The sequence below is a fragment of the Ochotona princeps genome, chromosome 7 (genome assembly GCF_030435755.1).
Source record: "Ochotona princeps isolate mOchPri1 chromosome 7, mOchPri1.hap1, whole genome shotgun sequence".
Lineage (NCBI taxonomy): Eukaryota > Metazoa > Chordata > Mammalia > Lagomorpha > Ochotonidae > Ochotona > Ochotona princeps.
In genome coordinates, this window is record NC_080838.1 from 33,990,432 (window position 1) to 34,017,368 (window position 26,937).

At 41.7% G+C, this 26,937-nt stretch overlaps 1 protein-coding gene across 1 annotated transcript; it reads left to right on the plus strand.

Moving 5' to 3' along the window:
- Positions 1-2,539: 2,539 nt before the first annotated feature.
- On the plus strand, positions 2,540-26,937 carry RRH (retinal pigment epithelium-derived rhodopsin homolog). The gene is made up of 7 exons (XM_004594526.3): positions 2,540-2,645; positions 17,641-17,831; positions 19,750-19,849; positions 20,293-20,446; positions 21,582-21,750; positions 24,548-24,726; positions 26,823-26,937. The coding sequence occupies exons 1-7, from the start codon at positions 2,540-2,542 to the stop codon at positions 26,935-26,937; spliced, it is 1,014 nt and encodes a 337-aa protein (XP_004594583.1).

Sequence of the window (26,937 nt, forward strand, 5' to 3'; positions counted from 1 at the left end):
TTATGGCTTTTAGATCATTTGAGAATATGTTGGTATTTTGAAACACTAAGGAAATTGACTTCTGAAGTGTAAGTACTCATCATTCTAAGTTTACATTTATAAAAATGTGATAACATAGACTTTAAAATCCAGAATAGACCAATCAACTTACTACCTTGACTGCATACAGCGTCTCAGTGTTACAATGTTAAAATACATGGGTAACCATCGCCCTCTAGTGGTTCTGTCTATGATTACACCTGCAATTAACATTCTTTTATGTTGCTGATTTTAAGGAATTCACTGTTGAGAAGAATCAGATTTTAATGTTACATGGTATAAAGAATATGGAAAGAGACATGGTAGTGATACCCTGATTTTATCTTTAAGATTTATTTATTTTTAATACTAAAATTAAAATAGACACGAGACAGTAATCTATAGCCATTTTAAGGTGTATAGCACCCGGTTGTATATAAGCTAATAACTGAAATGTCAATGTAGAAGTCACAGGATGTGCTTCAGAACTTGCATTCTTTTTTTTCTCTTTTAACATATTAGTTACTCAATACCATGTCAGCTAATTCCATAATGGTATAAATTGTTACTGATGTAATGTCGGGGCTTTTAATGGATCGGGATGATACTCTGCCAGCTCTACCTTCACACCAGAGATGGTCTCCCCAAGAAACCGTTGAACTTATCTGGACAATAAGATGCTGGACTTTATGCTTGGTATATGTTTGCAATGAAAGAATCTCAACTGAATTTAAACTGTGGTAATGCAACAAGGTGGAGGAATCCACCATGGGGGGTTGGGGGAGGGGTGGGGGGAGTCCCAGTGCCTATAAAACTGTGTCACATAATGCAATGTAATCAATAATAAAAAAAAATTTATTTATTTTTATTGGAAAGGCAGATTTACAGAGAGAAGAAGAGACAGAGAGAAAGATCTTCCATCCACTCCCCAAGTGGCCACAACAGCCAGAGCTGAGCTGATCTGAAGCCAGGAGCCAGGAATTTCTTCCAAGTCTCCCATGCATGTGCAGGGTCCCAAGGCTTTGGGCCATCCATGATGTGACTGCTTTCCCAGTCCATAGGCAGGGAACTGGATGGGAAAGTGGGGCTGCTGGGATTAGAACCAGTGACCACAGGGGATCCTGGTGGTTGCAAGGTGAGGATTTAGCCACTAGGCTATCGCACCAGGCCCTACTCTATCATTTTAATAATACGTGTTCATGTTAATATTACACATCATATGATAGTTCAGAGTGTCATTGTTTGGAACTTTACTCAGTGAATGATTGAATGTAGACACTTTGCTGTTGTGTGCATCATCAAATCATCATCACTCTCATGTATAACACCATGTAGGGTTAATTGAGGTAGATCTCAGAGATCTTGGTGTATCCATTCTATGAAACGCATAGATGTTGATAAGTAAGGTTTATTGAACTGGAATTCATGAAATGGATTTAAGAGAAACTAAGTTGTATAATCTTTCTCCTCTGTGTGTATATATGTGCACATATATATGTATATACACACATACATAATATGCATTTACTTCAAATATATATAATTGAACTGTGGAAGAGCACATTTCCATAAACCTCTTGAAACCCCCTCCTACACACACACTCTCTCTCTCTCTCATTTTTGCTTAAAAGATATTAGGGAAAATACCCTCATATGAATATCTAAGCAAAGAAAAGTGTAAAAGGATGCACACCCAACAATGTTGCTGTTTTTAGGGAAGTGATACTTGAGGTATGGGGCAATGTTTCTTCTTTCACGGTAGATGTTAGCTTGGCAGTTGGCAGTTATGCCTCTAGTTGGGATGCCCTCATCTCACACTGAAGTGCCAGGGTGTGACGCCTGTCTCTGGCTTCCAACTCCAGCTGCCTGGGACCCTGGGAGGAGGCGATGACAGCGCTATTAGCTGGGTTTCTAAATCCACAAGGGGAAACCTGGGTTGGAACCCGAGCTTTGGGCTGATCTAGCCCAGGGCCATTGGCAGGCTTTGAGGAATGAACCAGCAGGTATGAGCTCATTCTATTCCTCAAGCACATCTTTTTAGAAAGACTATTTCTATATCTCTAATTATTTAACACATTGTAGGATGAAGAGAAGGAACTGAAATGGGAAAATTTAGAAGGATCATTGGGAAACAAAGGTCTTAATCTGAACAATGCTAGAGCAGTGAGGCTGGTCTTCATTTCAGACGGATTCCCAAGAGAAAAATTATCTCCTGCACTAATTTTCTGAGCTTGTTTATTGTTTAAATGTGTGTACATGTGCTTGATAAGCTCTTTATAAGTAAGACTAATGTCCAAATGGGCAAAAATGTGTAGTACTTGTTCTTTCTTGTGCTAATACGCTTTTCCCTTGTGGCTATTAAAAGCCTTTTCTCTTCTGCCTAATTACACTTGTGAAGGAGGGGTGGCTCTATGAAAAGGCCTTTCTTTGATCTCTCTCAGTGGAAATGATTGGTCCTGAAAAATCACCAGCAGTTCCTAAGATAGTTCTTAGGAAGCCTGTAGCAGTGTTGCACTCCAACATGCTAAGGCACAACTTAGGCAACAGTTCAGAGGCTAAAGTTGAAGCTGGCTCTGTCTTCTCACAGACTGAACACAACATTGTTGCAGCTTACTTGATTCTGGCAGGTATGAGATTTTACTTCAGTTAGAGTTATGCTTCAGAATGGGTGAATGTTGCCTGCATAGGTCCATGGAAAGAAGATGTATTGCTCAAATTCCATATTCTTGGTCAGTCTTGACACATCACTTAATCATTTTGAGTTAGCTCACTCATGTGAATAAATATTACAATATTGTATTTCTGGGCCGGAAAGGCCAAATAAGACAATATAGAATGAGTGAAAGCATTTATAATGGTGGCTAATGTTACAGGTTATGTTAAATCTTGATAATGTGAGAATAGTCAAGCAGACTGAGAAAGTTTTCCTATAAAATGAATAGTTCTTATATATAAAAATCATCCATATATTTGGTTATCACATTGGCAAATTAAGTTAAAATTTTTTTTTAGGCAGAGAGGAAATGGTGGGCACTGTGGGAAAATATATTTTATGTCATTTACTTTTCTCAGACATAATTTTCATTATTCTAGTCTTAGTGGTAGAATCCAGCTACAGATTGAAAGAAAATTAAATAACAGATTTAAATTAATTGCCACTCGTGATTTAGTTATGTTACAGAATTAACTAGAATGGAAGAAAACTGAAGTTCTAGAAAGAGAGTGAGTGAAGTGTGGTACTATCATTGGGGACAGAGTCTGAAAATCCACTTCAGTCCAGAATGCTCTAGTGGAAGACTTGAGCTTTGAATTTGTACCTGGGAGCAAGTTCTTCCCCTTGCTGCTTTTCGGTGCTCCTGTCTGTAAAATAGAGATAGGAATAAACGAGCTACTCATGATTGCTGCGAGGAGACAAGTGACATGTGAGTGCAGCTGTGTCACATACACAGTAGATCGGTTGGACAAGTATTTGCCTCTTCGACAAATACTTATTGATGTAAACATTGGGCTTAAGTATAGGCTTGTTTGCGGTGGGGGGTGGGGAATGGGGGAAGAGCTGGAGAAAGAATAGCAATTTCTTGAGTTTTCTGTTAATAGAATTGTGGTGTAACTTACACTGAGCAGTGGCTTAACTACAGTTTTATAGTTAGTAACAGGGGTATGAAGTAACTCTTCTGTATTGGGTTCATTATTTATTAACTTGACTTTCATAAAAGTTTTCCAAACATCCAAAAGGAAAGGGGAAAGTGTATCAATTTTCTCTGCATCCAGTTTGTTCTTTATAAAAGAAGTCACAATTAGAGTATTGTGTCTTATGTTGGAAATTGTGAATTCTTTAATTTTTGTAATTTTAGTGATGCGGAAACTCATTCATTTGAATGCTTTCTTATAAGTATTGTGCAAGTTCTGTTTTCTCCTTTGTTTGCTGATACCAAACAATGATTGTCTCCTCATCACAGCTATAGGGGAGTTCTTTGCCCCTAAGTTTTTGGTTTCAATTAGTTTTCTACTTGCTGGAGAAAGCTATCATGTTCCTCACCTGGTTACAAAGGGAGCATTTTTCTAAGGAAATGTTCTCTCTGTTTCTCATGCCTGTAATAATGCTAGCAGCAGTAGCCTAACTACTGGTGCCAATGTTATATTTAAATAACTGTATCTCACACCTACCTAGACTACCAAACTAATTCATTCTTACACTGATTCAGTAACTTACTTTAAGCTTTGTTTCCCATTTATAGAGATGAAACGTTTAAGACATTTTCCTAACACGCATATCTCGTGGGTAGTTGCACTAGGGTTTGGTTCTAGTCCCTCTGGTTCCACAGCCCTCCTGCACAATTCCAAGGGTCGGTTATGTCAAGGAAGCCGCAGCATATGTTGTTTGCCTACTTGTGGTTCTGGTAGATGAATTAAAGGAGGTAGGTTTAACCTCCCATGCGTTTGTTCTGCCCCTGTATCAAACGTTTGTTGTGTTTCAAATCCTCTGATTGCGCTACTTTATAGCACCCACTTAAAAAGTAGGAGGAAAAGGCTCCAATCAAAACATTTATTTCACTTGTTAACTTTACCAAGATCCTATTTAGATTTTTCATCTTTAACTTATGCTCGTTCATATTTTAGCTACTTTAAATATTTAACCGTGCTTAGTGCAATAGCCACATTGTTAATTTAGTATGCTTGAGCCCTCTGTTTTTGTACAGTTAAAGCTAGGGGATGTAAGGGTAGGGTGAACTTTAGGATAAAAAATAATTCATTATGGATGAATTGAAACATGAAGGGTAAGAGACAAGCTGATGAAGATGGTCACATGTCAGGCAGGGAGGGACCATGTAACCATAAGGGTGATGGGGAGTCACTGATGGGTTTTACGTAGGAGAGTGACCCGATGTGATCTGCGTTGCACAGATGTGCTCCCGTGACAGCTCACTGACCATGTGGGGGCCCATAGCAGTGATTCTGGAGGTGGAGGAGAAGATAATGGCAATGGGATAGAAAGGAGCGGACTCTTCCTGGAATTAGAAGGCGGACTTGATCGTCATAGAGGGGACTTGAGCAAGGATGGGCAGCATTGAAGAACTCCTAGGCTTCTTTTGGGGGGATCCTGAATGGATGGTGATGCTGTCCCCTGAGATAGGAGTTTACTTGGGAAAGATCAGGTTTGGGGCAGAATGAGAAGTGTCTGAATTCAGTCAGGGAGATGTTCAGTACAAAGCTTGACACATATATTTGGATTTTTAAAAAAATATGTTTTTTTTCATTGGAAAGTCAGATATACAGAAAGAGGGAGATAAATAGAGAAAAAACCTTCCGTCCACTGATCCACTCCCCAGTGGCCAGAGCTGAGCTGATCTGAAGCCAGGAGCCAAAACTTTGGGCCATTCTCCACTGCTTTCCCAGGCCTCAAGCAGGGAACTGGATGGGCAGTGGAGCAGCAGTGACACAAACCGGTGCCCATATGGGTATATGCAAGGCAAGGATTTAGCCACTAGGCTGTTGTGCCTGGCCCAGATGTTTGGATTTTGTTAGATGAATTTTAGATATGAAGAAATTGCCGCACATACATGTTGAATTTGGAAAGAATGGTGTCTGGGACAGAAAGCTGGACAATGCACGTTTTTGGAGGTAGCAGTTAAGAAGTCCAGGAAGCAGGTGAGGGAGAATCTGTCCAAGTGATTAGAGGGCAGCCGCAAAAGCCAAGGGGAGAGGTATCCTGCGTAAGCCAATGGTTACCAACAAGCCCCTGAGAGGTGGGACTCAACCAAAGCCAAACTATTGAGTGATTCATTTCCTATTCATTGAAAAACATCTGTAGTTGGGGAAAGAAGGCAGCAGGGACAGCAACACAGTGACTAGAGAAAAGTGTTAAATTGTTTTCCTTGAAGCCCCGACACGTGCATGGTAGGCAGCAATTTACTGCCCTGTGTTTATATTCAACTTTTTGGATTGCTGGATTTTTAGCTAGCTTAGAAAAATTCTTCATTTATTTTTTTTTTAAAGACTGGGGCTGGTGCTAATCCTCCACCTTGCAGTGCCTGCATCCCATACGGGTGCTGATTCATGTCCCAGCTACTCCACCTCTGATCCAGCTGCCTTCTTATGGCCTGGGGAGGCAGCAGGGGATGGCTCAAGTCTCTGGGCCTCTGTACCCATGTAGAAAACTCAGCAAAAGCTCCTGGGTCCTCTGGCTCCGGTTTTGGATCAGCCCGGCCCCAGTTGTTATGGTCATTTGGAGAATCAACCAATGAACGACCTCTGCCTCTCATCTCTATAAATTGCCTTTCAAATAAAACTAAATCTAAAAATCTCTTGTATGAATATTACAATACTGTGTGCTAAAAATAGGGCCAAACAATGATCCAGTTTGCCATCACTGTGCATTATTTATAACTCAAAAAGAACAATAGAAATATAAACTTAAGGGTTTAAGTGGGATTTCTTTTATTAAATAAAATCTGCTATATATCACATACTCAAAGGACATAAGAATAAACAGGAGTCTGAAATCTGCATAAGAAGACTAAGAATACACAGGAGTTAAATAATATAATGTCATGTCATTTAAATTTTTAAAAAGCAAATAATTTGGAGATTGAGAGAGTACAGTGTGGGTAAAAGGCTTTGGGGACAAAACTGGTCTCAAAATGAAATTTGAAGGATGTTAGGAGCCAAAGACTTATGGGCCTTAGACTTGGCCTACCTGACAGCCTGTTGCATTGCAAAAGCCTGCAGGCAGGGCTACAGCAAGCAGGATATTAGGCCAAAACATCCTCTGTAGAGCAAACAGAATACAACCTCCACCCTTGTTCCTGTTCAGATAATTAGTTCCTCCCCTGTTTCAATGTAGCTGATTAGTTCCTTCCTGCTTCAGTGAAGATAATTACTCCCAGGAAACCCCTCCCTTTCTCCCCCTCCCCTAGAGAAGGTATATATATGAGGAGAAAAAATAAAGAGAGAGGCACTCTTTTCCACCAAGTACGAGTGTCCGTGTGTTTCTTGGGCTAGCAGCCCGGGGCTACCAGCCCGGCATTCCCAGTCCACCCTCAGGGTCTGAGCGTCGTGTCCTGCAGGTCGGGACAAATTGGTGGCCCGTACGGGGACCCTGATACGGTGGAGCAACTGAGGAACCTCGCGGAGAAGACTTCGGCCGAAGCGTTTAGGTGCGAGGCAAAAAGGGTGAGTCGATAATTGACTCGGACATTTTTAAGAAAAATGTTGTAGGGGCATAGTGATTTCATCTCCAGACCCTCTCCCTGTCCTAGGGCACGAGGGACAATCTGAGAGACCCCTGGAACTCTGGAGGGGCATAGTTGATTTCATCCCCAGACCCTCTCCCTGTTCTGGGCACGAGGGACAATCTGAGGGACCCCTGGAACTTTGGAGGGGCATAGTTCATTTCATCCCCAGACCTTCTCCCTGTCTTGGGGCACGAGGGATAATCTGAGGGACCCCGGAAATCCAGAGGCAAGCTTAGAGTTAAAGCTTAATGGTAATCTACCCCCACCTATAGTTACTCCCTATTCTTCTGAAAATCTGTAGTGGTTAATGTGTGGTGTCAATAATGGGCTCAGAGATTTCTAAGCATCAGGCTACTAGAGCACTAATGAAATTATTAAAATATAATGGTATCGGTATAAAGCAAAGTACTGCTAGCAATTATGTGTCTTTTATGCAACAAGTTAGCCCTTGGTTTTTAGAAGAAGGAAAGATTAATATCTCACAATGGGAACTCCACAAAAAAGACCTTTGTAGATGGGAACGGAAAAACGGTCCCCTCCCGAATGGAGTTGGACCCCTATGGCAGCTGATGAAGGAGTGTCTGTTATCCTCCCGCAGCTCCCTTCAGAAAGGTGTAGCTGAATGTCAGGAAGTTTTAGTTGAAATAAAAGAAAGGGAGTCCCAGCAAGAAAGTGTTGTCGACTCTACCTCCTCTAAACCATCGTCCTCTTCTGGTGAGGACTCCGATTCCGAACAAACAATGCCTCTTGAGGAAGACGAGGAGTTAGGTGCACGACCAAAGAGACGTCTCTATCCTAGCCTCTCCACATTAAGAGTGGAAAATAACAGTCCAGATCCACCACCTTCGGACAACCCGCCGTTGCCGGCGTCAATCACTCAGGTCTTAGAACAAAAGATTACCAACCTAGAAAAACTATTACAAAAGGTCTTAATAGAGCAGCAATCAATAAAAACAGTAGGGTCAGAAAAATGTTCAATTGAGGTCCCGCAGCACCCTCCTCCTTATCGCTCGACTCATGCCTTCCCGGTTTACGAGCGCGAACCTCGAGAGGAGGGCGGGCAAAGAGAACGGGTGCATCAGCCGCTGGCCTTCGCAGACATAAAAGCGCTAAAGGAGGCCATTGATAACTACGGCACCCAATCACCTTACACTATCAGCATGTTAGAAACCTTCTCCCGTACTTGTATGACCCCAGATGATTGGAAGTCCTCAGTTAAGGCAGTTTTGCAAGGTGGTGATTACATCTTGTGGCTGTCTCTCTTTCGAGACAATTGTTTAGAGACGGCTCGCTGTAATGCTGAGGCAGGCCACCCTGACCGTAATGTTGACATGCTGATGGGAGAGGGTCAATACAGTCAAGGTACTCAGCAAATAAATTATGACCTAGGAGTTTATGCTCAGATCAATGTTGCCGCTATGAGAGCATGGCGCCTCTTACCTCAAAAGGGAGGGTGTCAGGCAGACCTAACAAAAATCATTCAAAAGGGAGAAGAACCTTACTCCGATTTTGTCAATCGCCTGATGGAGGCGGCTACAAGAGTATTCCCTGACACTCAGCTGGCTATGCCTTTCATACGGCAACTAGCCTATGAAAATGCTAACTCTGTCTGTAAAGATGTTATCCGTTCACACAGAAAAGAACCTTTAGATAAGTGGATCAGACTTTGTAGTGATATTTCAGGACCTACAATTATGGGAGCCGCCATAGCTAAGGCTGTTCATGATCTTACTAAATCAAGCAGTTCTAATCCAGTTTGCTACCACTGTAGACAGCCAGGACATTTCCAGCGCGAATGCCCAGTCAAAAGAAAGGGAAAAAATTCCTTAGAATACTCTCAAATCTCGTCTCAGGACAGGGGACCTGGCCTCTGTTCCAGATGTAAAAGAGGTAGGCACTGGGCAAATGAGTGTCGCTCCCAAACAGATATATATGGCCAACCCCTACAGTCAAAAAACTTGTCTCTGGGCCGTGCGTTCCCGGCCCGGAAAACAGTCGGAACGTACAAAAATGCAGCTGGGACTCAACAACCACATCTAGCCAACCTGTGCCACCCCTCCCGATCAGCCAACTGGTCAGAGGATCCAGAGGTAGTGCAGGATTGGACCTCTGTTCCACCACCACAACGATATTAACACCATCTGAAGGTACCCAGTTACTCCCCACAGGTGTTTTTGGCCCACTACCTAAAGACACAGTAGGATTAATCTTGGGCCGTGGGAGCATAGCTTTAAAAGGAGTACATATAATACCTGGAGTGGTGGATAATGATTATACTGGAGAAATTAATGTTGCAGCAGCTGCTCCTACTGGTGCTGTTTCTATCTTGGCTGGGGAGCGAATTGCCCAATTAGTACTATTACCCCTCATCACCAATGTTGGCTTTACCCTGCCACAAGACCGATCTAACAAAGCCTTTGGGGCTACAGGACAGACAGAAATGGCCTTTTGGGTAAAAGATTGTGGCCAACGTCCCATGCTTACCTTAACCATTGAAGGAAAAAAAATGGAAGGTTTGCTTGACACTGGTGCAGACAAGTCAATTATAAATTCTAAGTCATGGCCTAAAAATTGGCCTGTTGACTCTGCTTCCACCCAACTAGTAGGCTTGGGCTATGCAAATTTGCCTAAACGTAGTGCCAAAATGTTAACCTGGAAAGATGAAGAAGGGCACACAGGGGTCTTCCAGCCTTACGTTCTCCCTCAAATACCAGTCAACCTTTGGGGCCGAGATGTGCTCGCTGGTATGGATGTTGTGTTGGCTACTTCCTATCCAAAAGCCTTCTCCCAAATCATTCAGCAGGGGTATGTACCAGGAAAAGGGTTGGGCAAGTTGCTACAAGGTAGAATAGAACCTGTAAAACAGTCTGGAAATGTTGGTCGCCAAGGTCTAGGTTACCAGCATTTATAGTGGGGGCCGCTGAGGAAGATATTCTAATGAAAATAAAATGGAAGTCTAATACACCGCTCTGGACTCCTCAGTGGCCCTTGTCCTTAGAAAAGATCAGAGCTTTGGAACAACTTGTGTCAGAACAACTGCAAGCTGGACACATTGTTCCATCTAACTCTCCCTGGAACTCTCCCATTTTTGTGATAAAAAAGAAGTCGGGAAAATGGCGTTTGTTACATGATTTGAGAAAAATTAATGCTTCCATGGAACCCATGGGGCCACTTCAACCCGGTCTGCCCCATCCAGTGGCCATTCCCTTAGGACATCATATTATAACTATAGATTTAAAGGATTGTTTTTTCACCATCCCTCTTCATCCTGATGATGCTTCCAGGTTTGCCTTTAGTATTCCTAGTGTTAATTTCTCCTCCCCTTGGCGACGATTCCATTGGGTTGTCCTCCCTCAAGGTATGGCAAACAGCCCCACCATGTGCCAGTATTATGTTGCAAATATACTTCATCCCATAAGACTGCAATTTCCTACAGTCAATATTATTCATTATATGGATGACATTCTATTTTCCACAAGTAAGTCATCTGATCTCCAGGCGTGTTTCTCTGTCACATGTCAACTCCTACAGAACAAGGGATTTCAAATAGCCCCCGAAAAGATCCAACACAGCGCCCCCTATTCTTATTTAGGTTTCAAGATTAATGATGTTTTTATACGCCCTCAAAAATTGGTTATTGCTGTTGATAAGTTAAAAACCTTAAATGATTTTCAAAAATTACTTGGGGACATCAACTGGATGCGACCCTCCTTGCATATCACCACAGGTCAACTGAAACCTTTATTTGATATTTTAAATGGAGATCCAGATCCCTGTTCCCCTAGAGCTCTCACTTTGGAAGCCCGCGGTGCACTCCGATTAGTAGAACAGGCCCTTGAGCAAGCCCAAGTTTGTCGTCTAAATATAACCCTCCCCCTGTTTTTATTAATATTGCCTTCCTGTTATACACCCACCGCCGTATTCTGGCAAACTAGTCCCCTTTTGTGGGTTCATTTACCTGCATCCCCAAAGAAGGTTATTTATCCTTATACCCAAGCTATAGTCTCACTTATAAGAAAAGCTCTTTTACAAGGATTGCAGATTTTTGGAATCCACCCTCATATCATTGTTACACCTTATTCTCCTGATAATTTACAGTGGTTAATTGATAATGATTATGATTGGGCAACCTTGCTATTAACCTGTCCTGCCCGTTTTGATACCCATTATCCCCCTTCTCCCCTTCTTTCCTTTTTTAAAACTCACCCTGTTATTTTCCCCAAAATAGTTAGATCTACCCCTATTGATAATGCTCAAACAATATTTACAGATGGTTCGTCCAATGGTCTTGCTGCCTATGTTGCAAATTGCCAAACCTTTTCTTTTCCCACAAAGTATAAGTCAGCTCAGTTAGTAGAGTTGTATGCTGTTATCTTAGTTCTTCAAAAATTTACTTACACCCCCTTAAATATTTATACGGATAGTGCTTATGTTGCTCAGTCTCTGCCCCCATTAGAGATGGCTACAGCTTTAGTACCCACCACAACAGCCTTTTCCTTGTTTACTCAGTTACAGCAATTATTATGGTCACGTAGAGATCCCATTTTTATTACACATATTCGTGCCCACACGTCTTTACCTGGGCCGCTAGCGCAAGGTAATCGTGATGCAGATTCAGCCACCCGAGTTATTTTGCCTATATTAACTTCTAAGGTCAGTCAAGCCATCGAATTCCATAATCTTTTTCATTGTAATGCCAAGGCATTACAAGATCGCTTTAGGCTTACCCGTGAACAAGCCCGTATTATTGTCACCCAGTGTTCCAACTGTTCTGTCTTATTGCCAACACCAAGCTATGGAGTCAATCCCCGAGGACTACTTCCCAATCACATTTGGCAAATGGACGTCACCCATCACTTGCCCTTTGGTATTTTAAAGTTTATTCATGTTTCTGTAGATACTAGTTCTGGTTTTATTTTTGCTACCCTTCAATCGGGTGAAAAGGTTCGTCATGTCATTAACCATTGTCTAGCAGCTTTTGCCACCATGGGCCAACCTCGTCTACTAAAAACTGACAATGGCCCTGCATATACTTCTTCCTCTTTCAAATTCTTTTGCGCCCAGTTTTCCATTGCCCATGTTACTGGAATTCCTTATAACCCTCAAGGCCAAGCCATTATTGAACGTGCCAACCACACCCTTAAAAACATGTTTTTCAAATTAAAAGGGGGAGAGTTCTCCTCACCTAGGGAACAATTACATTTAGCCCTTTTTACCCTCAACTTTTTAAATGTCGACCATGAGGGTAACTCTGCAGCAGATCGTCACTGGAACCCACGTGCAGAGAAAAAACCCAGTGTTTTTTGGAAAAATGTTTTGACTGGACAATGGCAAGGGCCAGACCCCGTTCTTATTTGGGGAAGAGGAAGTGTTTGTGTTTTCCCACAGGATGAAGACAGCCCCAGATGGGTTCCTGAAAGGCTGGTTAAACACCATTCTCCCAGTCTCACTATTTCTACTCCTATGGATCCCACCACCCAGAAAAACGGAGGTAGACTGGAAATAATGAGAGTGATCCCACTTCCACTGTCCTTGGGACCCACGACTAGAGTCCTCCTGAAGAATTTTCAGGAATACTAATGCTGAACCAAAGAGTTGATTTATTACTTGGGTTCAATGCAGTATGTGTCACCTTGGTAAAGTGGGAATGTTTCTCTACTAATCTCTCTCATGAGCTCTCTTACAGATTGAACAGTTCCTTGAATGCAGACTTTGAAGGCTTGCTTTGACATCACATCTTTGTCATTTATTCCACCTATGTTGATCCCATTTCCTGGAATTCTCTTGCAGTTAGTATAGCCCAGGGGTTCCATTTGTTCAGGAACTGAGTGGGGGTTGCTGCTAGGATGACTCTTATGCATAGGCCTCCTTTTGCTGTGCCTTCAGCTTAAGCGGCTAAAACAGCAAGCACAGGCTCAGATTATGGACATAAGACAAGTCTTTGCAGCCCTAGAAGGAAGGCAAGACCCTCGATTCTGGCTCTCACCTATACAGTAGCCGGGGCTGGTAGTCAAAGACGGGCAACCTCTGACCCAGTCAGGTACCAACCTAAGACAGGAGTTAGGCTTTGTCATCTGCCTAAGCTTCCCATGACGGGTAAGGACCTGACGGGAGGTCAGATGACCTAAGACAGGCACAGTCACTGAGCCATACCCTTACTGTATCATAGAAAAAATAAAAGGGGGAACTGTTAGGAGCCAAAGACTTATGGGCCTTAGACTTGGCCTACCTGACAGCCTGTTGCATTGCAAAAGCCTGCAGGCAGGGCTACAGCAAGCAGGATATTAGGCCAAAACATCCTCTGTAGAGCAAACAGAATACAACCTCCACCCTTGTTCCTGTTCAGATAATTAGTTCCTCCCCTGTTTCAATGTAGCTGATTAGTTCCTTCCTGCTTCAGTGAAGATAATTACTCCCAGGAAACCCCTCCCTTTCTCCCCCTCCCCTAGAGAAGGTATATATATGAGGAGAAAAAATAAAGAGAGAGGCACTCTTTTCCACCAAGTACGAGTGTCCGTGTGTTTCTTGGGCTAGCAGCCCGGGGCTACCAGCCCGGCATTCCCAGTCCACCCTCAGGGTCTGAGCGTCGTGTCCTGCAGGTCGGGACAGAAGGATAACTAACACTTAGAAAAGCAGGGTGGTTCAAGTGGGAAAATACGAGCCAAGATCTCATTCACAATAACTACTAGAAAATCAAATATTTAGGAATAAATTTAGCCAAAGAAGTGAAAGTGTTTACAGTGGAAATTCTCAGATATCAATAAATGAAATCTTCAAAGATACAAAAAGCTGGAGATAGTTTCCTTGCTCCTGACGGGAAGAATCAATAGCATTACAATGTCTGCACTACCTAAAGCAAACTACAGGTTCAACGCAATCCCTCGCAAAATGCCAATAACATTCCTTACTGAATTAGAGAAAAACAATCCTAAAATCCATATGAAATCACAAAAATTCTGAAACAGCCAAAGCAATCTTGAACAAGAAAAGTCAATTGGAGGTGTCACTATACCTGACTTTAAGGCATTACTGCAAAATGACAGTGATTAAAATAGCATGGTTCTGGCATAAAGATCAATAAACAGGTCATTATGGCAAAATAAGGAGCCCAGAAATTAATCCACAAACATAGAACGAATTGATGTTTGGCAAAAGTGCTCAGACCAAACAGTGGAGTAAGGATGATGCTGGCAAAATAGGATGTATGTATGTGGGAAAATGAAATTAGATTCATGCCTCTCACCATATACAATTTAATCAACTTGAGCTGGATCAAAATCCTAAGTTTAAAAGCTGAGACTGAAGTTTCTGGGAGAAAGACACCGGTGTAGGGGGTGACTTCTTGGGCAAGTCCTCAAAAGTACAGGCAACAAAAGCACAACTAAAAAAAATGGGATTGCATCACTCAGAAGCTTTTGCGCAACGAGAGAAATGATCAACAGAATGAAGAGCCATTCCACAGAATGGAACAAAAATATTTGCCAATCACCTTTCTGACAAAGGATTAATATCCCAAATATCAGCAACTCAGAAAACAAAACCAACCAATCCAGATGAGAAATGGACAAAATACCTCAATGGACAGCTCTGAAAAGAAGAAATACAGATCCTGGCATGGTAGCGTAGTGGCTAAAGTCCTCAGCTTGCAGCTGCCAGGATCCCATATGGGCGTCACTTTGTGTCCCCGTCACCCCACTTCTCTTTCAGCTCGCTGCCTGTGGCCTGGGAAAGCAGTCGAGGACAACCCATAGCCTTGGGACCCTGCACCTGTGTGGGAGACCAAGAGGAGGTTCTGGGCTCCTGGCTTTAGATTGGCAGAGCTCCGGCCATTGAGGCCACTTGGGGAGTGAATCATAGGATGGAATATCTTCCTCGCTGTCTCTCTTCCTTTCTGTATGTCTGATTTCCCAATTAAAATAATAATAATAAATCTTTTAAAATTCTTAAAAAAGAAGAAATACAAATGACCAATAACTGTGTAAAAAATGTAATACCATGACATGAGGGAAATGCAAACCAAAACCACAAAGAGATATCACCCTACTCCCTGCCAGAAAGGCCTCAGTCCCAGAAAGAGGACCAAGTGCTGGAGGGGAAGTGGAGTTACAGAGAAAGTTACAGAGAAAGGGAGGAGAGAAGATGAGAGGGAGAGGTAAGGGCAAGGAGGAAGGGAATGTGCTTGTGTTCTTAGAATTCTATCTCTAAACTCTATCAAATTTATTAAATATTCATTCAAAATTAAAATAAAAAGAAAAAAAAGATTTACAGCAAGTTCCATATAGCTGATAAATAGCTAGAATGGAGGTGTTGGTTGACATCTGTGAAATTCTGCTCGGGGAGGGATGGCAGAAGACCAAGTTTTAAAGAGCCTAGGTATCAGGCTGGGCCCTTTGTATTTCACACTGCAGGCAGGGAGTGCTACGAGGGAGAAGAGCACAGTTACCTCTGTGCTGTCAGAGCATCCTCCCAGCTGCACAGGCAGGGCGTGTGCACAGTAAGGCATCTGCACGCTGACTTTAGCAGGATGCTTTGACTATGTGACTGAGGAACCAACATGTTAGGTGATGATTTCATGTGCTGAAGACTGCTCACCAGGTAATTTTTTCCTAATGGGAACACAACATGGTTCTGGCTTATTGCACAAACTTTTCCCACTCTGTCAAAAATTCCCCACTCAGCTGAACATTATTCACCCAGCCCTCCATTGTTGGGACCTAGTGTAATCCTTGTTTGGTTTATGAGAAACATCAGGCGTTTAGGGAATGCTGATCAAACTGGCATCCACTTCACTCAGTGGCGTTTCTCCTTATAAATCAATATTGGAATTCTGATTGCTGAGAGCAGTCTTCAATATGCCTGAGGCCAGCCAACTCTAGGGCACTGATGACATCAAGTTTCTGGCCATACAAAGCTGAGAGTCAGATCCCAGATGACAGAAACTTGATGAACGGATTGTCATTTGTGTGGCTTTTCGATGGGGTAGAACTCATGTTCCACTTCCTGTCCAGATAGTTATGCTACAGGGTGTGTGTGTGTGTGTGTGTGTGTGTGTGTGTATGTGCGTGTGCACGCGCGTTGGATGAGAAATTCAGCTTTGGAAATACTGAATGCAAGCAAGTATTGAAGAAACAGGCGTTTGATCCCATACATGCCAGGTGTTTTTCTAAGCTTTTTAAAAAAAGATTTATTTATTTTTATTGGAAAGGCAGGTTTTTACCAAGAGAAGAGGAAATAGAAAGATCTTCCATCTGCTGGTTCACTCCCCAGATGGCTGTAATGGCAGGAGTAGAGCCGATCCTAACTCAGGAGCCAGGAGCTTTCTCAGGTCTCCCACATGGGTATAGGATCCCAAAGTTTTGGACCATCCTCCACTGCTTTCCCAGGACACGAGCAGGGAGCTGGGTGGGAGCTGGAGCAGCCAGGATACAGTCCACAGCATCCTGGAAATCAGCAGTGCTGTTGTGGAGAAAGTCAAGAGAAGAAAATCAGGGGCATCAGGGGCAGAGTGAGCAGAAATGATGACTTGGAAACCAACCTTCACTGCTGGCATAGGCAGTGGGCAGATTCCTGGTGTGCTAATTTTTCTTTCTTTTTTGTAAGATTTATTTATTTTTATTGGAAAGTCAGATATACAGAGAGCAGGAGAGGCAGAGAGGAAGATCTTCTGTCCAATGATTCACCCCTCAAGTGATCGCAACGACCGGAGCTGCACCAATTTGAAGTCAGGAGCCAGGAGTTTATTCCAGGTCTCCCACGAGGGTTCAGGGTCCCAAGGCCACAAGCAGGGAGCTGGATGGGAAGTGGAACTGCTGGGATTAGAACCAATGCCCATATGGGATGCTGGTGTGTTCAAGGCAAGGACTTTAGCCGCTAGGCCACCACTCCAGGCCCTAATTTTTCTTTTTTTTATGTGTTACCATTTAAAGACCAACAGCTCAAGTAAATGAACTAAAGTAGATACACTGGGGCCAGCATGGTAGTGCATGAAGTGCAGTAAGTTACGTGCAGTAAATTTTCACCTGTGACACCAGCATCCCATAATAGAGTGCCACTAGTTAGAGTCCTGGCTGTTCTGCCGCTGACCCAGCTTGCTGAAAATACGTCTAGGAAGCAGCAGAGGATGGCCCATGTACTTGGGTCCATATCACCCATGTGGGAGAGCTGGCTCCTGGTCTTGGTTGCACCCAAACTTGGCTGTTTCAGCCATCTTGGGAATGAACCAAGGGATAGAAGATTGCTTTCTGTTGTTCAAATAAATTAAAAAATAATTCTTAAGATAAATCAAAATAGATTTGCCATGATTTTGAACTGACTTAAATATTCATTTCTGACTCTACTTCCAACATTGCAATTAAAGCAAGTGCATGATATTTTTTTGTGTTCTCAGGTATGATAAGTATTCTTAGCAACTTAATAGTGCTAGGCATCTTCATTAAGTACAAGGAACTTCGGACACCTACGAATGCAATTATTATTAATCTGGCCTTTACGGATATAGGTGTCAGTAGCATCGGGTACCCCATGTCTGCTGCTTCAGATCTGCATGGAAGTTGGAAATTCGGATATGCAGGCTGTCAGGTACTGTGGAATGAAAGCACAATAAAGTATGTCAAAGAGATATGACTTTAAGTATTTAAGAAAATACTAAGAATTTAACCAGTATACTGTAGGATACTAGACACTGTGATTTTACGAAAAAAATGTCTGAGAGTATATCCTTTAATAAGGGAAATAAAATTACTAAGTCTTATTCTACTGCCAAAACTCCTCCAAGCCAAAGAGAAAAAAGAAACTAACAACAAGCATTCAACCAGAGAAAAGTGAAAGTCTGTGTGTTCAAACAAAAATTGGCATGTTGCAAACTCAAAAAGAAATGTCTTGCTTTCATCAGAAACAATAAAATACTTAGTGACTTACTGATACCATCTAAAAGATATCATTAAGTTAACAGCTTGTTGATTACTTACTTTCTCCTGTAAAAAGCCCTCAGTGAGAGAACAAAAACAATAGCAATAAATATGTGGTATTGAACACATCTACTGTATTTTTACTGACAAAGAAATTAATATTAATTTGCTTTAATGTATTTGGCAAAAACAGCCTTTGGCTTGTTTTTTTTAAAGTAATTTATGATTTAAGCCATAAAATTATAGAGAACAAAAATGACAATAATTATGAAAATGTTAGATATTGATATATGTACCAGCCAATTTTGTCAGGTTTTAAAGTTTGGGATCTCTGCTGGTTTTTTACCGTAATTTTGATTTTTTCATGATACAGTTCCATAGGCTCAGGGATTTCCCCGTCTTCTGTCCCCATTTCCCATCCTCCCTCTGTTTTCCCCTGTATTATTACAATAGTACAGACCTTAAGCAGCAGTCGCAATCCATTATTCTGCTGTTTAAGTGTATCATGACCCTGTAGGTATAGACAATGGTAGAAAGTCCAGTGTAAGTTTTTTTAGAGATTTAAAATCTCACTGTTGCAGGCTGTTGCATTCCATTCTCAGCTTTATGCTCTTCTATCCTGTGAATGTTTTTCTGTTTTTATTACATATACATGTACATCAACCAGACATTATTTAGATGTTTTAAGTTTTGTGTGAATAATAACATACTGTTTGCTAGTTATACAATATCCTTTCCTTGATAGATATATTAGAGTGTGTCTGTGTTGATGGATGTGACTGTAAAGGTATTCATCTCAATGACAATATCATATTCTGTTTTATAAACATGGCTTAATGTACTTTTTCATTTTATTATGATTGAACATTTGTTCATAATTTTTTTTAACTTCACAAACAAGGCTTCAATAAATGTTGATCTAATTTACAATAACTGAAAGTGTGGCCAGGTTTTAGGAGACAAATAGCTGAGTTGTAGACACTACTCAACTTGATCAACTGCGGCCTCCTTACTCTCCAAGATGGTCATTCTAATTTTGAGATACCTTATCAGTCTACATTCTTCCCAATACTGGCAATTGTCAGGTTTTTTGGTTTCTACCATTTTTGTGATATGAGATGATACCCTATAATTTACCTTTCTTTGGGTCCTTACTGTGGTTACACATACTTTCTTGCATTACAAATATGCTTATCATAAGCAGGTTGTGTGAGTAGACCAGCCATCATTTGGCCATTTTCCTACTGAGCTTTTTCTGTCCCTTGTTGAACTGCCCATCATCTGAACACTAATATTTCTTACTTAAAGGTACCCACTGCACCCTATTTAATGACCTATTTTGCATTTGAGTACATCATACAGAAGTTTTATCTTAAGTCTTACAAATAGTTTCATTAGTAAAATCCTCAAACACCTTCCTTAAATGTCTTCAATAAAACAGTTGTGTTTTGACAGCTGAAGATGTGTTTTGAAAGTCAAATAAAAAGTCTTTAATCTATTTGAAATATATTCTGACTGTGGGACAAAAAGTTTAATGTTAGCTGGGAGGGTATGTAGAATCATGGGTTCATTCCAATTTTTCCTTTCAGATTTATGCTGGATTGAATATCTTCTTTGGAATGGCAAGTATTGGGTTACTCACAGTTGTGGCCATGGATCGATACCTGACCATCTGTCAGCCTGACATAGGTACAGCATCTTTCTCAGCTTTCTCATTTCACACTGTAACAGTCACACATTACATATTGCCTATAAAACAAACTCATGATGGTTTGCAATTAGGGCCAATCATAGTTCTCTGGCTAGATTTTCAGTGGCTTCTTGTTGGAGTGAAACCCACATTTCACAAGGCAGCCAGCAATGTGCTGCAGGATGAATTCCTCTTTAGTTGTGGCTTTCACCACTCTCTCTGTAGGAGTGCTGCTCCCTGCTCGCTCTCTGGCTGATCCTTTCATCATTCAGATTTTAGCTTACATACCATTTTCTTGTTCAGTATATGAATTCAGGTGGCTAGGCTTTGAGTAAATCAAAGTATCTGTAAATGATTGACTTGATAAGTTTGCATCATCATATAAAACAAAAGGAGTCCAATATTGCCAATTGATGCTAACAGGTCATATGCTTGTTAACAGGGAGAAGAATGACCACTCACACCTACTTTGGCATGATTCTGGGGGCCTGGATCAATGGCCTGTTTTGGGCTTTGATGCCCATTGTAGGTTGGGCTAGCTATGCCCCAGATCCTACTGGAGCTACCTGTACCATCAACTGGCGGAAAAATGACAAGTAAGAGACATTTGTATTTTAGAATCAAATAGTTCTAATGCAGATGTTTTCTCATCCTTTGAACTTCAAGCTCAGATCTCCTGTTCTTCAGATGGCATGTGCTAAGTGCGTCTGTGGTGGCAAAGAGATTCAAGCAGAAGATGCAATTGAGAAAGCTATTTATGCTTATTTGAAAGTAGAGATCATTTAGCTTTCTTCTCCACCCATACTCAGACTCTTCTCTCTCCTAGGACAGCAGATGGGGTGGGGTGTGTATATAACAATCACCTTTTCCATATGTGCACATCACAGAGATCGGGTCCTGAGTAGGAAAAGCATTAGTGAAGGCAGACAGCATGATACTCTCATGGAAGCTCAGGCTACCTTCTTGGTGTCTTTTCAAAGTGATCTCTCATTCAAGCATATTCTGAGACCAGACACCAAAGTATGCTCACTTCAAGGACTTGCTTCCAGTTAGTGAGGCTCCCCTCCACTTAGCAGGGGAAAGGGAATCATTTAGCTCATGAAAGGAAGAAAGATATGATTCACTTAGCAAATAGAAAACAAAATTTCGAAATCTAAATTTAAAGCTATGTCTATGAGTTCTCCCAGGATAAATAGTCAGGCTTCCTAGGTCAGATGGTCTGTTTTACAACTCTCTCGTTTGTCCATTGTACTGTGAAAGCAGCCACAGACAGCATATAAATAAGTGTGTATGACTTTGTCCCAATAAAACTTTACTGTTAAACACATGTGGCAGCCTAGAATTTGCCCAACCTTTGTTAGAGCACTACTGCCTGGGAAGCCTGCATCCTATACCCTAGTGCCTGGTTTGTGGCTCAGTTCCTCTGATGCTGACCCATCTTCCTGCTACTGTACATCCTGGGAAATGCAGATGAATGTCTCAGGTAACTGAACCATTGTCACCCATGTGGGAGACCACTAGACAGCAAATGAAGATAGTTCACTGACTCTTTGTTACTCTGTCTTAACTAAATAAGTATGAACAGCATGAACTAGAGGTCAAATCTACTGTCAAAGCTCTTTAACAACATAATGATTGCTAATATTATTTCTAATAATTATAATCTCCTGCCTCTCCCTCCATCTAGGGCATTAAATAAGCAGTCATGAGTCTTACTGTTCTTACTTCCAGATCTTTTGTATCCTTCACGATGGCAGTTATTATGGTGAATTTTGTTGTGCCCTTGACGGTGATGTTTTACTGCTATTACTATGTCACTCAGTCCATTAAACATCATACTGCCAGTGACTGCACGAAGTCTCTCAACAGAGACTGGTCAGATCAGGTAGATGTAACAAAGGTAAGAAGCCAATACCTTTGAAAGATGTTTTATAATTAAGCTTCCTGGAGCTGAAGGAGTCCTTGGTTTGTCTCCTCTCCCAGGTCCTTGATCCTCACTCCCGCTGCTGACTCTTTTGGCCTTTGCCACTCAATTTCTGAATGGGCTATTTTTGATATTTCTGTTTATTGTCATCTCTCAATGATTTCCTGTTGTGAATGATGAGAATGTATTTCTCTTGTGCCACCCACTTGGCCCATCGCTGCCACACACTCTCCTCTCTGCTCATCCATTGCTTGTAATGTTTACGATCTGTGATTAGGATGGGGGGCATTTTTACTCTCAATTGGTCCAGACACGTCATAGCCCAGATTCCTTCCTTTTATCCTCTTGTTGCTGCTCTCAGGCCTCGTGCTATACTCTTGAGCTGGCTGTTCTTTTTTTTCTTTCATTTTTTAAAATTTTTTTGATACAGTTTAGTGGCGGTGGGCTCTCCCTCCCCCCCTGGCTCCCCCAGATTCCCCCCCTCCTTTGTTCTCCCCTCTAGGTTCATAATGTGTGTCTGTCGTAAATTTTCCCAAGTCCATCATGCTTCCACTGGAGTGTCTCCCAGCCATGTAGGAGAATAACTTTTTGTTGTATCCTGGGGCCCTAATGTAGGCACAGTGAGGATTAAGCCTTTGTTGTTTATGGGCCGTACCAACAGTTATATGTGAAAACTGACTGTGTCAGGTGGTTATAAACAATCCACCTCTTGTAGATGGTTAATTTGTGAATTATATCACAAGTTCTTGTTACATTAGGTACAAGTAAGTATGAGTTAGCATTGATTAACATAGAGTGAGATTTGACATCATATTATATTATATTAGAGCAAACATATGATCTGGCTGTTCTTTAAGATGATGTTCGTAAAGCTGTCAGCCTCAGATCTCTCTTCCTCATCAGCTGGGAGTGCCTGCCTTTTGCCTCTTTCCAGGGTCTGGTCCTCTGGTTTCTGAGTTGCTCTCTACCTTTTGGGGCTTACTCTCTCTGATTTCTCAGAGCACGTGTTCTAATAGATTCCTGAAGTCACAGGGAGGTATTTTTTTTTTTTTTTCACTCATCTGTGTGTTCTCTCTGGAAGCTTGGAGTGGCTCCGGTTTCAGAAATTTCACACAGATGCTCCCTGGCATATGTCTGTCTTCATCAAGGGCTGTCTGCTTAGTGAACACTTTCAATGTGGAGACTCAGATCTTCTGCTTTGAGGAGGACTTTTGATTTCTTGGAGTTTTCTGGTGAGTCTTGCTTCTCTGTTTTCTCAATTGCCTTTTCTTGAACTTCTTTTTATTTGGACATTTAACTGCCTAGACTTATTTTATAACCTAAACTCCTGCATGGTTTCATATCTGTTTATTTTAAATATTTATTTGAAAAGGAGAGAGAGAGAAAAAGAAAAAGAATGAGTGAGAGAGAGAGGTCTTTCCATTATTCACTTCCTATATGCCTGCAACATCCAGGGCTGATCCATGCTGAAGTCAGGAGCCTAGTACTCAATTCAGGTATTGCATGTGTTTCTTAAGGTATGTGTCTCGGCAAAAGTCTGGAATTAGAAGTGGAGCCAGGACTAAACCAGGTAGTCCAATACAGGTGATAGGTGTGTAAGTGCTGTTCCAATAGGAACGAGCGAATCCCAAACTCCTCAACCCCTGTCTCATGTTTCGTTTGTGTTGTGCTTATTATTTGTTTGTCTCTTTCTGTTTCCAACTTCTGGGAGATTTTCTCAATCATATCCAGGTTGGGAACCAGGTTGGGTGAGTAAGTGATTTGTAAGTGTGGGGCACAAAGTTTAAGTAAGCACTAAAAAAAAAAAAAAACCCTCAATAACTAATACAAAACAAATTAAAAAGTTTAATGTAGATTTTTGCAGAAATTTTAAGAAATCAAAGTTAATATAAAAGAACTCTATTGAATAACATATACATTTTAAGGATTCATTTATTTTAATTTGAAATGCAGAGTTTTACAGAGAGAGAAAGAAGTCTTCCACTTAATGATTCACCCAAGTGGCCACAATAGCCAGGGGTGAGCTGATGTGAAGCTGGAAGCCAAGAGCTTGTTCCTGGTCTCCCACGTGGGTGTGGGGGCCCAGGTCCTTGGGCTATCCTCTGCTGCCTTCTCAGTCCATACCTAGGAAGCTGGACAGGAAGTAGAGCAGTCGGGACATGAACTGGGCACATGTGGCATGCCAGCACTTGTAGGTAGAGGATTAATATGCAATGCTACTGTGCTGGCTCCAAAATATGGGATTTTTAATATGGCCAATATCTGACTGTGCTCATTCAATAGAAATCCATGTGAAAAAGCCCATGTTAGACTTCATTGAGCTCAAGATAAGACTTACTGCTTTCTAAGAGGAGTTTCAAAAGTTACAATGATTTTTATTTTAGGTTAGCAGGCAACCACAGTGAATGTGGAGAAAAGCAATGCCAGCGATTGCTGTGAGTGGGTGGGGTGAGTTCTTATCTGTCCTTCATCAACCTTCTGTCACTTACACTAGAGGAAAAGAAGGCATTCCTCACCCACGCTAATGTTCCTGAAGGCAATGCTGATTGACATACCGACTGCATCAGCTCTTGTTATCATAAGTAACTTCAGGCACCTAAACACAGAACACTGGAGATAAAAATCTCAACTGTTTCCTTCATGTCATCAATGACGTAAACCTATTCAAATTCCAACTCTGGTAGACTTTCATCCTGTTTTAGACAGATTAGTAATTAGGTGGTTTAGATTTTGATTTTGGATGTAGCAGCCCCACATTTTTTTTTTCTAACAGATGTCTGTGATCATGATCTTGATGTTTTTGGTGGCATGGTCTCCTTATTCCATCGTGTGCCTCTGGGCTTCATTTGGTGACCCACAGAAGATTCCTCCCTCAATGGCCATCATAGCACCTCTGTTTGCAAAATCTTCTACATTCTACAATCCCTGTATTTATGTAGCTGCTAACAAAAGGTAAGTAATGTCTAAAATACTTGTGAATAAGAAAAGGATACAGAAAGTCAGAGATTTCTAAGATTGCCCAGAGGGTGTCTGATAGAAATTGTCCTCAATCTAGCAGGAGATTATTTGGCTGCTATAACTAGAAGAGCATCTAGGACTTTTGATACTTAGAGCTTTTGCTTTGTGATAGATTGTTCCCAATGGTAGCAGAGGTGTCCATGGGCACCCCACAACACAAATTCCACTAGCTAAGCATCCCCAAATGCAAGTTGCATCTTGGATGGCCCTATGGCAGAAAAAACCAAATATCTAGAATAGTGCATTCCAAAGAAAAGGGTAATTCTTTGATCAGAAAATGGCCAAGCCAATGTTGGATTCCCCTAGTGGAACAAGACATTACTAGTCATGTGCAAGAGAAAACTCCAATGTCAACACGGGAGTGTGGAGGGGTGTTATCAATTGCAGTGAGTGGGAGTTCTTTTCTGCTCTCGGCTTTTGGGCAGCATTCCTTTCCTGTTTTCTCAGTGATGTTTAGATGATTTCATTTTATGGATTTGCAGACAGACAGAAGGATCAGCTCAACTGTGCTTCAATCATTGGCTAAAAAGTCTCTCTCGCTTTAAAGATTTATTTATTTATTTTTATTGTAAAGTCAAATATACAGAGAGGAAGAGAGACAGAGAAGAAGATGTTGCATCTGTTGAATCACTCCCCAAGCAGCTGCAATGGCTGGATCTGAGCCTCTTTCGGGTCTCCCACACAGGTGGAGAGTTCCAAGGCTTTGGGCCATTATTGACTGCTTTCTCAGGCCACAAGCAAGGAGCTGGATGGGAAGTGGTGCTGCTGGGATTAGAACTGGCAGCCACATGTGATCCTGGCGCATGCAAAGCAAGGACTTTAGCTGCTAGGCTCTTGTGCCGGGCCTGGCTAGCATGTCTTAATAAAGTTTAGGGGATTTGATCCTGGAATGCTCATGGTACTTACCCTGTGTATTTATGCCAATTTTTGAGAGCAGTTTCAGCTACATCCAAGTGAGATTGTAGAAATATTGTATAAAGTCTATAGCAGAAGGAAGAGCTTATTTAAAGCATTTTAAGAAATGTTTATTTTCACCTACTAAAAAGACAGAACAACACACATGCACACATGCACATACGAAAGAGAGAGAGAAAAAAGAAAACTTCCCTCTACGGGTTCACTCCTTAGATGGCTGCATCTATCAGGGCTGCACCCTGGCTGAAACCAGGAGCCAGGAGTGTCTTGCAGGTCTTTCAAGTAAGTGACAGAGACCCAAGCATATGGGCCACCTCATTCTGCTTTTCCCAGGCCATTGGCGGGAGTTGGATTGGAAGTGAAGTGGCCAGGACATGAAACAGTGTTCACACGATGTATTGGCACCGCAGGTGGCTGTGCCACAATGCCAGCTCTCCCTCCTTAATTTCAGTGGCTGTTGCTAAAAAGAACATATTCATGGAACAGCCATCCTTAGTTCAAATATTTTGTTGGATTTGACCTTAGAAAGTGTCGTTCTATGCACACATTATGATTAACATTAAATGACTAATATTTATAATAGTGGTATAAAATTGATCTTTATATCCTATGTCCTATATATTTGTAACAGCTCTCAATAAGAGATGTTAAGAAGAGAAGGAAAAAATTGGGTAAGTCAGTCGACAAAAGTGTTATTTTAGTCACATACAAAACTGTTCTAGCTGTTGACATCATGGCTCAACTGGCCAATCCCCAGCTTTGCAGCACTGGCATCTCGTATGGGTGCTGATTTGTATCCTGGATGCTCCACTTCCCATCCAGCTCCCTGCTTATGGCCTGGGAAAGCAGTGGAGCATGGTCTAAAGCCTTAGGGACCCTGCACTGGTGTGGGAGGCCTGGAAGAGTTTCCTGACTCTTGGTTTTGGATTGACATAGCTCCAGCCATTTCGGCCATTTAGGGAATGAATCAGTGGATGAAAGATCTTTCTCTCTGTCTTTCCTTCTCTCTGTAAATCTGTCTTTCCAATAAAAATAGTAAATCTTTGAAAAATATTCTAAAAATTCTAAGTCATTGTAGGATAATTTCAGATTTTTCCTTTTTTTTTTTCAATCAGGTTTCGGAGGGCAATGTTTGCCATGTTCAAATGTCAGACTCACCAAGCAATGCCTGTGACAAGTATTTTGCCAATGGATGTATCTCAAAGCCCATTATCTTCTGGAAGGACCTGA

Excerpts from the sequence above, each read along its gene's own strand:
- RRH (XM_004594526.3), top strand. The coding sequence starts at position 2,540 with ATGCTAAGGCACAACTTAGGCAACAGTTCAGAGGCTAAAGTTGAAGCT. Across the intron at positions 2,646-17,640 it reads AGCTTACTTGATTCTGGCAG|GTATGATAAGTATTCTTAGC; the intron begins GTATGAGATTTT and ends TTGTGTTCTCAG. Across the intron at positions 17,832-19,749 it reads TCGGATATGCAGGCTGTCAG|ATTTATGCTGGATTGAATAT; the intron begins GTACTGTGGAAT and ends TTTTCCTTTCAG.